This window comes from Mesitornis unicolor, unplaced genomic scaffold, assembly GCF_000695765.1.
Source record: "Mesitornis unicolor isolate BGI_N332 unplaced genomic scaffold, ASM69576v1 scaffold22730, whole genome shotgun sequence".
Classification (NCBI taxonomy): domain Eukaryota; kingdom Metazoa; phylum Chordata; class Aves; order Mesitornithiformes; family Mesitornithidae; genus Mesitornis; species Mesitornis unicolor.
In genome coordinates this window covers 28,846-44,163 of record NW_010159237.1, presented here as the reverse complement: position 1 = coordinate 44,163, position 15,318 = coordinate 28,846, and the positions used below count along the sequence as shown (strand labels likewise).

At 41.0% G+C, this 15,318-nt stretch overlaps 1 protein-coding gene across 1 annotated transcript in view; it reads left to right on the top strand.

Annotated features, from left to right (window-relative positions):
• Positions 1-4,957: 4,957 nt before the first annotated feature.
• LOC104541912 (diacylglycerol kinase theta-like) overlaps positions 4,958-15,318 on the top strand; it is a gene marked incomplete at both ends in the record, with an annotated part of 38,432 nt that continues 28,071 nt past the window's right edge. The window contains one exon of the mRNA XM_010186075.1: positions 4,958-5,037. Within this exon, the coding sequence (XP_010184377.1) occupies positions 4,958-5,037 (80 nt within the window). The remainder of the gene's footprint in view (positions 5,038-15,318) is intronic.

Here is a 15,318-nt window from a genome sequence, read left to right as displayed (position 1 = left end):
TTCCAACTCCTAACATTCTATGATTCTGTGAACAGTAATGCTCTCTACTGGAGTAAATGAAAATTAAAATTACTGAAAGTGTTGAAAAGGAATTGAAAAATTCACCCTGCTGGAGTGAATTACGCCTCCGGAGTAACTGACATCAGCCATTATTCTTTCTGCAGTACCTGTTGCATTTAAAACATAATGACATTTGCTGTGAAGCACAAGGCTTAAACTGCACTGCATATTCTTTGTGCTGCCCTGAGACTGCAGCTAAGTTTGATGGCTCTGGTTCCTCACTAAGGTCAGCATGTGGTGGTGTAAAAAGTGCCTGTGCTGTCACATTCCCAAGGAGTCCACCTGGGAGAAACAGCAACAGTCGTACTCCTGCTGCCCGTGACCTGGAGTTTGCAGCCAGGAGAGGAGTGGTTCTTGGATCCACCTGCTGGCAATGTGGGCTCTGAGCAGAGTTATCACAAGGTACCTGTCTGTGATCTTATCCACCTGTAAGGAGCTGGAGTTTTTGTGTACCCCTTGTCTTCAAACAGTTGCCCATCTCTTGAGGCACTCAAACTTTGGGGCAGTTGTGCCCTGTAGTAGTCTTCCCATGGCTAAGTCTCGAAGTGTGTGGTAGGAAGCATTAAGGGGCATAGTCCTGGTCTTTAGAGACCTGCCTGATTTCAATTGGCAGAAAGTGCTGCTCCTTGCAGCTGCTTGGATTTGTTTGGCTGGAAAAAGAAAAAATGTATTACCAGTGAGTTTTATTTGATGTGTAAATGCAGTAAAAAGTTGAAGGTTGTTGTGTGAAAAAGTACGAGGGAGAGTCTCGGGGCGTGGGTGTTTATGGTAAAGAGTGGAAGTTTCTGTAAAGCTGGAGAAGGTACATATTTGTACCACTTGCACCTGGTCCAGGAACCTATTTCTAAATGTGTTTTGATTTTTAAAATGAATACTTCAAATTTTTAAGCCTAAAATACATGTGAGTACAGGAACACATTCCAGTTTAGGGTAGAAGGAGTAAAGGTGCATTCTAGATTCCTGATGAGGACTTTGTGTTTCTCCATCTACTGCGTTTCATCTTTCTTTAAAGATGACCTTTTAAAGTTGACATATGTTTGAACAGGCATCATCTATAACACAGGCAGACACCTGTTGTTGAAAAAAAGGCTGCCCAATATTTGATATTGTGTAAGCCTTTTTTTGGTCCTGTACAATTGCCATGCACTGAAGAAAATGTAGCCAACATTCCCCTGGCCACCCAAAGGGTGATCCAGCGCCAGAGTCCGTTGCTAGCCATAACCACAGCCTTTTCTTTGTCTTGTTTTAATTAGCATCTTGGCAGAAGACAGATGTAACCAAGGGTGCTGTGTGTGAAGGGCTCCCTCCAGAACTGGAAGCAGGCATTCACAGCATGTGAAATGCAAAAATAAAACCACAGTGACTGCAGCCCTGGGTTTGGGTGGCAGTCAAAAGCGATAGAGGGAAGCAGTGGACTCAAGGTTGCAGGTGGGTTTGTGGAGCAATGTCTTTGCAGGGAGCATGGTACTCAACTCTTCTGTTAGCCCACCACTCCCTCTGCAAAGGGCAGCTGAGAGTTCATGCTGAGCATCAGCTGCTGAGGACTGCAAAAGAATCTTTAAGTGAAGTAATTTTAATCTACCATTTTATTGCTTGGGGTTGATGAATGTAAAGTGATGTGTATGAAGGAGGGGAAAAATCCTCTTAGAAGTTAATGAGCCTTGAGTCAGCTTTTGGAGATCAGGCAAGAAAGGAAGTCAGAGTTGTAATGATGTGTCTAGGGAAATGTGCTCAGTGTGTAATTGTCAAAAAAAGGCAAATTGAATGCTAGACTTTAAGTAGGAAGGTAATGGGTAGGAGTGGCACAAAAGCAGTGTCTGTGCCATGATACAAACTTGCAGTGTGTATGTACTGTGTGTCTGCAGTGGCTGAGCTGCTGGCAAGTCCACAGGAGCTTCATGCAGCATTACACCTTCAAGAAGGCATTTTCTTTTCTTTTTAACACTCTTGTAATTCTTTCATGTAATCTGTGTAAATTTATAGGGCTTTTAGTAAGGGATTTTAGAGACTTTTCATTTATGTAATTTTCCTACGTATATCAGATTATCTGGTCCAGTAAACTCTATGAGACAGGGACTTCTTCCAAAAGTTACATTTAACAAGATGGTCCAGAGTTACTGCTTTTCATTTAGTTTTATTTATATTCACATGAATGAGCTGAGCGTGTTCTTTAATCCATTGCACTTACATTTTTCCAGAAATGAAAAATTTATTGTATGCTGATAGCTGGGTATACAGTTCTGAGTTACTAGCTGTTCCTGGCTGAGCTAATGGGTTGTTTTAAAAACAAGAATAAGCCCAGAGTCAACTAAATCATTCAGTAATCTATAACCTTTGTTAAAAGATTAGAAGAAGTTTTGGCAGGCACTTGCTGGTGGTTATAATGTGTGCAGGTGAGTAAAATGTGAGTGAGTTAATGCCACTCACAGATAACTCCAAACAAAACTAAATTCTGTTCTGACTGCTTCTGAACCAGAAAAATGAGGGAAAACAATGCCATGTCACTGAATTTCTTTAGTCACTGATGCTTTCTCCTTGACTAGCTCTCACCCCTTTATGAAGTCCTTGACAGCTGTCTGTTTATATTTGAAGCTTCATATTGCTGCCTTTTTTGGGTTGGAGCTGTAGGAACCTTTGTCACCATGCTTCTACCTGCAGAGGTCAGTCCCAGGGTGACAGAGCACTGGACCAGGCTGCCCAGAGAGGTTGTGGAGTCTCCTCTGGAGACATCCAAAAGCTGCCTGGACGCGTTCCTGTGTGACCTACTCTGGGTAATCTTGCTCTGGCAGAGGGGTTGGACTGGATGATCTTTCGGGGTCCCTTCCAACTCCTGAGATTCTGTGATTCTGTGATTCTGTCCCTCCCACCCAGCCTGGTTCAGCTGGGGCAAATTACATTGTCTGGCGTTGACAGGGCATACATGGTAAATAAGCAGCCTGGTCTGGTGGGAGCTGTCCCTGCCCATGGCAGGGAGGTTGGACTGGATAATGTTTAAGGTCCCTTCCAACCCAAACCATTCTATGATTCTGTGATTCTAAATTCTAGACTAAGCTGGTAATGGGCAAGTAGTTTTTCTCCTGCAGCCTCTGCAGACCTGCTCTCACAACAAGTAGTTGACCCTCCTGAAAGCATCAGTACAAATGGTGCATAGACCTGAGGGGAGAGTAGGTTATGTCCATCTACATCCATGTTGTGACATAGCGTGGTAAGAATTCACCAGTTCTTTGCATGAGGTCATACCTGTTTCTGGAGCAAGAGGCTTCATCCGTCCTCTGCCTGGACAGTCACTTTCTCTTTGGTCTCATCTGTGCTGATGGGCTGTGTGCTCCTTCCTCTGTAGTGACCCCCTCCAAATGTGCTGTGCATCTGCATTTTCAGCTCTGAAAATCTGCTTTATCATCCTTTGACTGTTTCCACCTCTTATCTGCCCCATTAAGTCAGGAATGCTATCAACTTTAAATATGCACATAACACTTCATAGCACCCAGCAGAAGGTTTGGATTTACTCTGTTCCCACTTTCTTTCATCACTGCAGTAATCACTCTGTGTTTAACAACGGATGATGAATAACATGTTTGTACACAGTAGTGACTTGCAGTGTTTCTTCTTTTTCTGACTTGCAGACTAATGAAAAACAAATGTCTGCCTACTGCTCACATTAAGATAAGCACCAGTGTGAAAGGGATCATCCTTCTTTGTATGCCACAAAAAGGAAAGATTATTTTGCATGGACTGGCAGTAACCTGCACAGAGAAGTGGACTTGGATTTTAGTGCTTGAGTTGGCACAGGAGAAGCAGTGTTGGGAAATCAGATGTCAATGAGTTGCAGACAAGGGAGGAGAGGAAAGTTGTCTGCTTTTGATGGCACCAGCATATACAATCAGTAACAGCAATCGGCTGCAGATGGGAAGCTTGTGAGGGTTTTTCAGTTGCTGGTGAAGCTTAGGAAGTGGTACAGCACGCATATGAAAAGCGAAGACATGCAAAAAGCTCCTGTGTACAGCAACAGTTGCTGCTGGCAAGTGATCTTCTGCCCCAGCGAAGGGAGAGGTCCCTGCTTTCACGGGAGAGATCTGAGCCTGAGCATCTGTGTCAGGCTTCACACTTGGCCTGGGAGAGAGGAATTCTGAAAGAGGGAGGACTCTAAAGCCATAGCTGCATGGATTGTTGGTTCTTATGAATTGTGAGGCGGTGGGAATGAAATAAAAAATCCCTTGTTTTATTTGCACAGCTTAACATTGTGTAAATCCATGGTAATAAACTGTGGAAAATATCACCCTGTGAGAAACGACTTTTTCAAACACAGTTTTGCTTAAAGCATGCTTTGTGGAGCTCGGGTGGAAATCTAAACCTGTTACTTCCACAGTAAAAAAAAAAGTTGTTCTTGACTTTCAAAGCTGCATGCAACTGGTGACCTTTAATTTCATCTTCATCCATTATGTTCAGTGTGTAACAATATTGTGTTTTCTCCAATTTATTCCTGTCACATGCACTAGCTTTTAGAATAATTCACTTTCAAACGTGTCCATTGGCTTTGGCTACATCAAAGAGCTGTTTTAGACTTTAGACTGTTTAAAAACCCTTGAAATTTAAGAGCTGATTTTTTGGTGCTTATGGAGAGAGAATGTGGGAGGGCATGACTTGTCGTAGGCCTGTAATGCATTGGGATAAACTCTCCTTCCTTTTCTATTGTGAACATCTTAGTAACAAAACAAGCTGGAGTTTGCACACTCCCAGAAGTGTGACAGTCATGTACGTACTCAAACCTAGGGGAGAGAAAATGTTATTAAAAAGATGTGTTCCTAATTGTATTTGACTGCGTATGTTTTTTTGTTTGTTTGTCACATAGTCCCTTTTTGGTGAAGACTTGCTTATGATTCTTATCTTATTTCTGCAGTTTGCAACTTCATGTCTCATGAAAAGTGCCTAAAGAATGTCAAGATACCGTGTTCATGTATTGCTCCAAGCCTTGTAAGGGTGAGTAAGCACACACTGCCTTGTCTCTTGGGATAACAGCCCAAATTTACCACTAATGAACATGGTGTCCTACAGTGGTGACTTGTTAATGTCATAATGCTTAAATCAATTGTGTTAGTCATCACTGAGGCTTTTATAGCTGCTCGAAGACAAAGTTACATTTCCTTTGAAAAGTCCCTGATGTAGTCAGTTGTGGATGGTCTGTCTTTGAAGGCATTCTTTAAATATTACTGTATGTTCTTACTTGTGTGTCATTACCTGGAAGCCTTGCAATAACAGAGTGGGGTGACTGATTGGTATCAGTGCTCTCAGAAAACCGTACTGTGTGTCAGACTAAGGAAGAACTCTGTACACCACCAAATTTTTACAGCAATTATATTTTACTAGGAAAATGCTAAAGCTTCTCTGCCTAGCAAAGGGGCTGTGTTTGGCTTCCCTTGACTGCTGCATCTTAAGAATTGGTTTCACTATTGTGTCCAGAGAATAAAATCATTGTGTGAAAAGCATGGGAGTTCAAAGCCAAAAAATCAGAGGGTAGAACTTCAATTGATGGCAATAATGCAAATTTATTTATTTTAGTAATTAATAAAGTACTTTCTTTCAGAGGCCCTGTGACTTTTTCTCCAACATGACCTCATGCTTGAGAGATTGCTTTTAAAAGGTGTGTGTAAGGTGAATCAACTTTAAAGAAGATAATAGGATGCAATTAAGGTATTAAGCTAAATTGAGGAGAAAACAAAGTGCATTTTCCACCCTGGAAAAAGTGAAAGAAAAAAAAGGGAAGAAAAAGATGAGAAACTTCATAGAGAAGCAGTAAAACACTACAAATACCTTAAGGAGCCATATGCGAAAGTCAAATGAGACATGGCTGTAAAATCGGAATCACATGCATTACTGATCTTGCTGACTGAAAAGTACATTCATGGGAACATATTGTGTGGACCCAGGAACTGTTGAAGGGGAGCTGATTCCTGTCTTTGTATCCTAAAAAGCTTTACAAGTTTCCTTTATATTGTGGAAACTTATGTAGGGGGTGAGACAGTAGAGTTTAAAACAATATGTAGCTTGAGTTACAAGAAGCAGATAGAGAGAAATTAGCTGCTCGTTCTTCAATCTGCTTGTCTAGGTGATAATGCTGGTAGGCTTTGCTACACGCTACTTCCCCACATACTTTTCATTTGGAGAGGTATAACTTAGGCGCCAAAAAGATGTGTGATATGTAGAAAGTTGCCAGTGAAATAGTAAGAGGTATTGCTCTAAGTCTTAGAACCCACCCACAGTAAAGGGACGGGTAGGTAGTGAGAAATGCTGTTACTAAGAATTAGCATGTGCTACTGTTTCAGTGCATTGGCATCAGTCACTGCAGCATGGAAAAAGGAACGCTGTGTCCAATGAGACAGTTATCTGCAAGGGCGTTTTGGGGACTGGTACAAATCGAACTGGGAAATGTTAATTTAAATCAGAGTGTCAGAGTTGTAAACATTTGTAACTACTTCTTTTGTTTATATGCTCTGAGTTTAATAAATTATTCAAAATAGCATTTGTTCCTTTGCTTTTGCATGGTAAAAATCTCTCAGACTTATTAATGTTTGCACTTGCGTCAGTCATAGATGTTAGTGTATTTTTTTCTCTTTTGCCAGTCCTTACTCTCTACCTACTCCTTTTGCTGTGCAGTAGAACTTGTTTTATCTGAGCGTTGTCAGCCCTCAAAGCTGTTTGCAGGTCATTGTTGCTGTATTTAGCTGCAAAGAGCCCTCTGCATTATCTGTGTTGACCTATTAATGATTACATTTTGAAATTACTGGATTGTGCTATTCTTTCTGGGCAGTCTCATCCAAGTTGCATTAATCATGGTCTGCTGTGCAAGTGAAGTCTGCCATATGGGAGGCATTGTTTTGCATGCAGGCTCTGTCGAAGTAAATATTGAACTTGGCATTTGCTTAAAAAACATAACAGAGCAAAACCCCAAATTATAATCGCTTGTAGAATGTGTGGAAAGTTTATTTTCCTAATCTCCCTGCTCTCCTTTCAAATTATTTAAATGTATCTTTTTATGGAAAGATCTGACATATGAGGGAACACTGGTGGGATTTTTTCCTGATAGTTCCTTCTAGAATGTCAATGAGAGTTGTCGTTTGTATTTTTTTTAATCCCTTGGATTTAATTTAGAGAAGATGGCAATTGTTAAAGCTCTTTAGATTGTGTGTCACTTCAAACTAAGTCAGACTGTCAGAGAATAATTTTTCCTTTCCAGGGTCAAGTAAAGCTCCACAGACTGCACCCAGCCTCAGATCGCTGCGGATAAGTTCAGTCTTAAGGCTGCCCGAAGAATCTTTTTGCACTATCATTAATGATTATCACCTGCATTCAGTGTTCCAGACTGGATCCAGTTTGTGATGTTTCAAAACAAGACTTCATGGATCAGTCTTCTAAACAATTTTGTGTTTATATGGTTTGCAGGGGATATAATTTGTTTCACTGGTAAGGTCTCAGCGACCTTTCCAAATTCAAATACTCTCTCCTCTACATTTCCGTAAGTATTTGCCTACTCTGAAGTATGTATGTTAAAAAAACAAAAAGAGGGGGGGATGGACACGCAAACGCCACCCCCAGAACGCCCAACAAAAACCAAAATAACAGTGAAAACAAAACTTCTTTGTGTCTGGAATACAAAGTTTTATTTTCCCTTATAGATTGGAAATGAAACTATATTGGATGTTTTTTACCCCTTAGATTTGCCATAGAAGTGTGTGTGTTTTCTGTGTAACTGTTCTTTGAAAACTAAATGGAAATGAGAGTATATTGAAAGTGGATTTAGTGAAGTTAGGCATTTGTTATGGTTGTTCTTCCCTGTTGTGGTGGTGCTTTGCTGTAACAAAGCTGTGTTTCTAAACATTACCACTTCAAGAAGTGTTGATAGGCTGCTCATGGAACTTTGTGTGCTTTTGTTCTTAAAGCCAGGTTGTTTAGAATGGAAAAATGCTGGTTTTGGTCGAGCTTTTCTTGAAGCTTTCTATGCTAAAAATAAAAGTTGGCTTTGTATTTAGCTCAGAACACAAGCAGCAGCTGCGTTCATGGGCTGTGATAGTGAAGAGGAAGGTTGTGGTGGTCGCAGACGTCTCTGGGCAAGCAGGTGCTGCCATTGCCTGCTGAGTGGAGTCTCTTCCTCTCACTGCTGGATTTAGCTGTGTACAGGTGGTCATTTGGGTCAGTTCCTTCTGAACTGAAAGCAGAAGAGAACTGAGAAAGATACTTGGGTTAGGGTAAGACCCTCTAACCCCAACTCTGATAATCTACTCAGTATTGGACAGATGCAGGAGAATCTATTCTGGATATTTATCTTAATGCTTTGTATACGCTACAGCAGCATGTCATTTTTCTGCAGCTGGAGGACTTCTGTGCTGGGACACAACGTTTTTTTTGTTTACTTTCTCTCCCTGCCTCTGTTCCCTGCCTGAGAAGCAGTGGGTGCCTCCAACAAAGTGCAAGACAAAGGCCATCAAGATTTGGTTACGGCCTCACTTGCCTTGTAATAATAAACCCTCCAGTCTCTTTCAGCTGTCAGAAATGTCTGATGGATTTTTGTGTGACTACGTCAGAGAATCAGCTTTTAAGGAATGTTGTTGCAAATGGCTCATAGACAATTTAACAAATGGGAAGGAGCTTGGCAAGGTGGGAAAGAGAGTTTGGTGTGGTTGGATTTCTGGAGAGCATAAGGGAAAAAAAATTCAGAATCCTATTTTGAAAAACAGTTTTGTGGTGGTAGTGCATTGCAGGTGTTGGAGGTTTTGTATCAACATGGATAAAAAAAGTGCTGCAATGAACCCTTGCTGAACTTCTGTTGCTTCTCCCATCAGACTGTCATAGAAGACAGGCTGAAATGCAATGTTTGTGGGTAAGATGGTGCCGTATTGTTGTTAAATCCCAGCTTCAAATTACTATGTATTTGGTGTACATCATCCTAGAGACCTTTTATCCTATCCCTCTTTTTGGTGGTGGTAGAGTTAGATCTGTAATTTGAACTCAAGTTCACAAAATACATGCTTAATATGTTCCCTCTTTTATATTATATATTATAAAGACAAGTTTGGGAAAGTCCTTTCTTCTCTCACTTTTATTTGTCTGTGACAAAGACGCTTTGCTGGTGTGAGAGTTTTTTCACCAGGTATCCTAACAATGATTGGACCACAAGCCAATGTTTTTAGCAGGGTCTGTTGCAATAGGACAAGGGGTAATGGTTTTAAACTAAATCAGATTAGATATAAGGAAGGTGGTGAAACACTGGCACAGGTTGCCCAGAGAGGTGGTGGATGCCCCATCCCTGGAAACATTCAAGGTCAGGCTGGACAGGGCTCTGAGCAACCTGATCTGGTGGAAGGTATCTCAGCTCACTGCAGGAGGTTTGGACTGGCTGGCCTTAAAGGTCACTTACAGCCCAAACTATTCTATGATTTTACCTGGACACTTGCTGGGTAGCCTTGAACACCTTCATGAGAAGGTCTGCCTCTAGTTCTTCAGCAGTTGACCCATACCTGCATTGTTCAGCGAGACAGTTGCTTGGAGTACCAGCCACATGGTATAATTCAGAAGCCAAATGAGGTGTAAAATTGCTTGCTGGTAATCTTCGCACTGTACCAAGGTTTCCTGCTTTTCCTCCTCAAAGTGATTGTTCATAAAGTCAAGACAGTTTATTATGCTCAATTGAAACTTGATGCAAGCTGCTTGGTAGCCTGTGAACTCCCAGATGAGGCACATAGCTGTATCAATGACTCTTCAGGTTCAGAAGCAGTATGGCTGTGTTTGTTTCTTTTAATTGTTAATCTTTATAAAAGGAGATGGTTATTGATTTCTTCTCTAGAAATAAAAGCAAGGAGTGACTGTCTTTTGCAAATTGTTTGATTTCTCCAGTACAAAAGTGCTAGTCCAAGCAATTCTTGGTTGCAGTGGGAAGCTCTTATGCAAGTCTCATTTTCCAGTTGAAGTATCATATATTCATCATTTGAAATGGTATGGAATTCACTGTACAATTCCCATGACAAAGGGTCCTTGAGAACTTGTAGATAAGGCCCAATGTCCTGTCACAGAAATGTGTAGGATGGAGAAAAAATTTCCTGGATATGGTAGGGTTGCATATGGATGTGTTATTTATTCCCTTGCATTAGCCCTAAATAGAATTGTGATAACTAAGTATTTGATTTTCTCTCCTCTGCTATCTTATGATATGGTGAGACACCATTTAACTTTGTGTTCTTCTCTGATTTCAGAACTTCCATATGGAATGTGTACTTAAAGTTGATTTTTTAACACTGATATATCAAGTGCGCAGAGGAAGAGTGTCAGTTTGGACACAATTGATGAGTAATTAGCAGGCATTGTCCCTAAAATTAAGAAGTAGACATAGAGTGCATTCAAATGCATGCAGTGTATTTAAGTTGCAGAAATCTTCTGCTACTAAAGCAGAGAGGCTTCAAGCAAATAAAAGGTTTCTTTGTGATTACTGAGTAATAAGTAAGTGATTGAAAAGCTGTCAATACTAGGAAAAATTGGATCATAAAGTTGTTAGCTTCTCTCAGAGAGGGTATGGTCTAGGCAATTAACCTGAACAGCATAATCATTCATGGGGTGTACTCAGATATGATCACCATATCTGCTTCTCTAGAGCAAAGGCTTGTGGTGTCAGAGTGAACCTTAGGAGCATTAGATAAGGAAATACTTTTGCACCAGAAACATCAGAATCCATAGAAGATGTTCTTGTTTGAGAAACACCATTTTAATTTTTATCAGCAATTTTCTTTTGGCCTTACGTTGAGAGCAGTCTTTGTGAAAGACCCCACGCGACCACCCTTGTGGGCGTTTCGTGAAGATGATGCTTCTAAGCCAGTTGTGTTTATTGTGCTTATTCTTAAAATGCCACAGTGTTTCTGAACTTTACACTAGTGGCCTTAAGTTAAATTCCTTTTATTCAGCCTTTGGAGGCTATTGTGAGAGTGTTTGTATCCTTTTTTCTGTGTCCCCTCTCCTACTTGGAAGCTGCTGAGCCCCACACAACTGTAGGTCCTGCAGCCCTGCTTTCTCAGTCTTTCAGCTGTGTTTTACACAGTGCTGCCAAGTGTGAGTCTGATGTGGTGGACAAGGAGATGCATGGGCAAAATAATACTTATACATGGGTCTAGGAAAAGCTTTCAGTAGGTTGTTCTTTTTTTAAGACTGGCCAAGACAGCAGCTGTTATTGGCATTTGATGTATCTGTATTATTTCTCTCCTTCTTTGAGCCTCGAAATATTTGTCTCAGGATTCAGGCTAAAAGCTTTATTCTCCATGAGTTGGTACAAAAGCAGCTGCAGCTGGGTGAAGAATAGGCCTTCCTAGGGCTATAGTTTTCCCTGTTGAGGTATTGAGAAGGTTGCAGACATGTAGGAGTTGACCTGACCTGACTGTCCGTGAACCAGAGAGCTGGGTGGCAACTGAGCTGCTCTGTGCACAGTGATTCCACCTCAGTGGAAGAGCACTTTAAATTAATGATCGGCTGTTGACCACACACGTGATACCCTGTGGCATTTCAGGATGAGGAACCATTTTAAAAGGCACTACTGAGAGAAAATAATTTTATCCTTTCTTTTTCTTCCAGGGTTTGGATGTTAACAGCAGTTTGTTGCTGTTCTTTCTGCATTATGCAGAACTGCTGTGTGCTTGCACAGATTGCATTGAAGGGGTTAGAACCTGAATTTTCTGTAGGTTCAAATTATTACAGGCTGATATGAACTTTTGCAGAAATGTGTTACATTCTGTAATGTTTTGATTTCTTAACAGATGGCAGGAAACAAAATAGGATCTAGGAGTATTTGTCCGTGAGCACGAAGTCATTCTGGAGCTTATGCTGGAGCTATACTCTCTGTTGATGAGCTTCTGATCAATACTGTAAGGGCACTTAGAAGTCGTTTAGTAGTATTACTAGCAGAAATTTATTGTGTTTTTCTGCAGGAATTTATTTTAGTGGTTTACTTAAAGTAATTTAAGTAGTTGTATTGGAAAAGCTGTTTTAAACTCTCATCAATTCTTAATTTTCTCTCTGTAGACCAACTTATGTGTCTGTATTTAGCTGTACTTATAGAAGTGGATATAAATTAAAGAACAGCATGTAACATTTCACATTCTGACGTACTGCCTCACTAGCTTTCCCACTCTGAGTTTTTATTTATTTTTCTTTTTTTTTTATGTACGGGGTGCTTGGAACTTGTTCAGCAACAGAAGAAACATAGGGAGCTGCTGGGAGAAACGTGATTGATGAGTTCATTATGTTGTACTTGCTTTTTTACCTTTTCTCTTTCTTCATTTTATTCCCATCCTGTTTCCCACCAGGCTCTGCAGTTGTTTTATACCTGTCAGTTCTAAAGCAAGTTAGAAAGAGCACTCATAATAAACAGTTTCTTTTGGCTTGTTTCAGAAAGGAAGATGTTGAAGGAACAGATTTTTTCTTTCTTTTTTTTTCTTTCTGTCCCCCCAACATGCCAATCAGCAAGTTGTTCCCTTCTTTTTGGCAGCAACTCGAGACTTCAGAGGATTGTCACCAGGATTGGAACAACTGCAGAATGTAGACTTGGTCTCCTTCCCTTGAGTCTTCTGGATGAGTACAGTCAGACGCTGATTAAGTTTGACTCCTGCCAAAGTCCTTTCTCACATTCTTTCCCAAAATAAACACTGTTTTTCACAAAACTCCACTTGAATCCTTTGATCTATGGAGTGTCCTTTTTCTGCAGCAGAACCTTTCTTGCGCTTCTATGGCAGGTGTAAGACAAAATAGCCAGGATAATGGCCAGAGAATGAAAAGTTCTCTGTGTTCCAGGTACAGGTTGTTGAGGGGATAGGATGCTGATGCTGGGTGTCCAAAGCAGATTATTCACGACACCAGAGCTGAAGAAAGTCCCCTCTGCCTCTGATTGCAGTGGCAGTGCTGCTGCCCTGGGGACGGCTGGCTTGGCTGCAGCAGGAGTAGAGCAGGCAGATGACTTGAATGTGACCCTTGAAACGTGAAGACAGGGTGCAATGTGTAGAAAAGCTTTCCTGAAAAAAATCCCTCCAGGGCTTTTCAGTACTCCTCACAGTTGCTGCATCTGACTGGGGCTGTGCTCATGTAGGCATTCTCATTATCCCTTTCTGCACTTCAGTTCATTTTGTAGGAAGAATTTTGGACAAATGGCTTTTTCCCACCAAGCTGGGATTGGACTTTTGTTTTTTGGAGCAGCTAGAGCAAGAAAACAGCTCTGGCAGTTTACCTCCAGAATAGCTGAGCCAGGTACAGGGAGTTTTGGTCTTCCTTTCCTCTGTACAAGTAGCATGAAAGCACAAGCAAAGTGGGCAGGGACTATAAGCCTTGAACTTGATCTGAGATAGTTTGATTAAAGTTCCTCAGGCTCTCCGGGAGGTTTTTGTTTGTTTGTTTGCTTGGTTGGTTGGTTTTGGTGTTGTTTTTTTTTCCCCCAAGGATACATATTATTTTTACAAATGCGTGTTATGACTAGAGAATTGTCAGAGAGACCACACCTAGGGTGCTGTGTCCAGGTCTCAGCTTCTCAGTGCAAGAGAGACAGGGACATGCTGGAACAGGACCAGTGCTGGAACAGGACCAGTGGTGGGGATTAAGGGACTAGACTGCCTGATACCAAGAAGGAGCTCAGATAGCTCAGCCTGGAGAAGACGAGTCTCAGGGAGGGTCTTACCAGTCAGTGTAAATACCAGTTGAAGGGAAAATAGAGAACCAAACTCTTCGCAGTGGTGCCCAGTGAGAAGACAAATTTGTCTTGCTAGGTTGGATGGAGCTTTGAGCAACCTGGTCTAGTGAAAGGTGTCCCTGACTATGGTGGGAGAGTTGGACTGGATGACCTTTAAGGTCCCTTCCAACCCAAACCATTCTATGAATCTATGAAAAAATAAAAATAATGCAAGCCAACCATGAACTTTGCGTCTAGTTAGAGCTTGAGGGCTGCAGAGAATGAAATTTCTGTTTAGGTTGATGGGAATAGATAGACTCCAAAGCATGGTTTATCTGTATTTTTAAATTCCAAACTTGTAAGTAAAGTAAAAAATTTAGGCTTTTGGAGACAAGGATGTTTTGTAATTTATCATGTTGGAAATACTGATACGAAATCCTTTCTGTAGGCTGGCTGGCAGCCTAGTGTGGTGGGGAGCCTGGGTCTGGACAGCAGTTTCCTGGTCAGGCAGGGACCAAGGGTTCCTCCAGACTGCACGGTCTGCTGGGGCAATGAGCTGGTGACTCTGTCTGACCGGTCAACTGCTGTGCATTATCTTCTTCACATCTGATAACACAGGCATATTTTGTACCTCTCCTCATCCTCCTTTAGCTCCCAAAAATTAGTTCTGAGGAGGGCTGGAGGAACCACATGCTTTGCAGTTTGGGGATTAGTGATCTTTCTTAATTAAACTTCCAGCAATGTTCCTTTCGCCTTGTGTTACATCTCTTTCTCTCACTTGCTTCATTGCATGTGCTTGAAGTACAGGATTGCTTAGAGTAACTGTCCCTGTGCTTTCAGAGACAGAAACACTGATGGGAATTAGACCTTTATAACTGGAAGTGACTTTCTGGGTCATCAAATTCCATGTTACCAGTATGTGTCAGATTTGCTGCTAGGGGTTCCCAGGAAAACGCTAATACACAAGGAGAAAAATTCAAATCCTGCTCAGTAACTTTGTTGGTTTGTTTATGAGAACATCTGGGAGGAAAAGAAGCTGCCTGTGACTAAATGTATCTTAAGTCATTATTTCCAGCTTTTTACAGGGAATGTTTAATTTAATTTCACAGATAAACAACCATTGGTCAGCCTTTTCTAGAAATACATTTTTTTGTGATGGAAGAACCAGAAGATAAATCTGATTTTTTGTTGTCGTATCAGGAAGGGCATGTGAGGTGCATAATACTAAATAACCTAAGTCGTAGCAAACTTTTATGGAAGTCATTTGGATTGTAGAATTTTAAAGATGCAATTAGGCTTCTTCCTTCTAATGTGAATGTCAGTTGAACAAAGTGTGTGATTTATAGGAAGAGTGGCCTCTAGAACATGTGTAAAGCTCAAGTATGTTTCTTATTCTTCATTTTTCATCTTCTGTTGTTCTTTTGGTGTGATCACTTCCAGTCTTTGTTATTAATCACTAAATAAGAAAAAAATTCTACTTTTTTAGTATAAGTGAATAATATACTATAAATGCATTTCTTAAAACTGTTTGTACAGCTCTTGGCAAAAGGATATTGAAATCTATCATCTTCCAT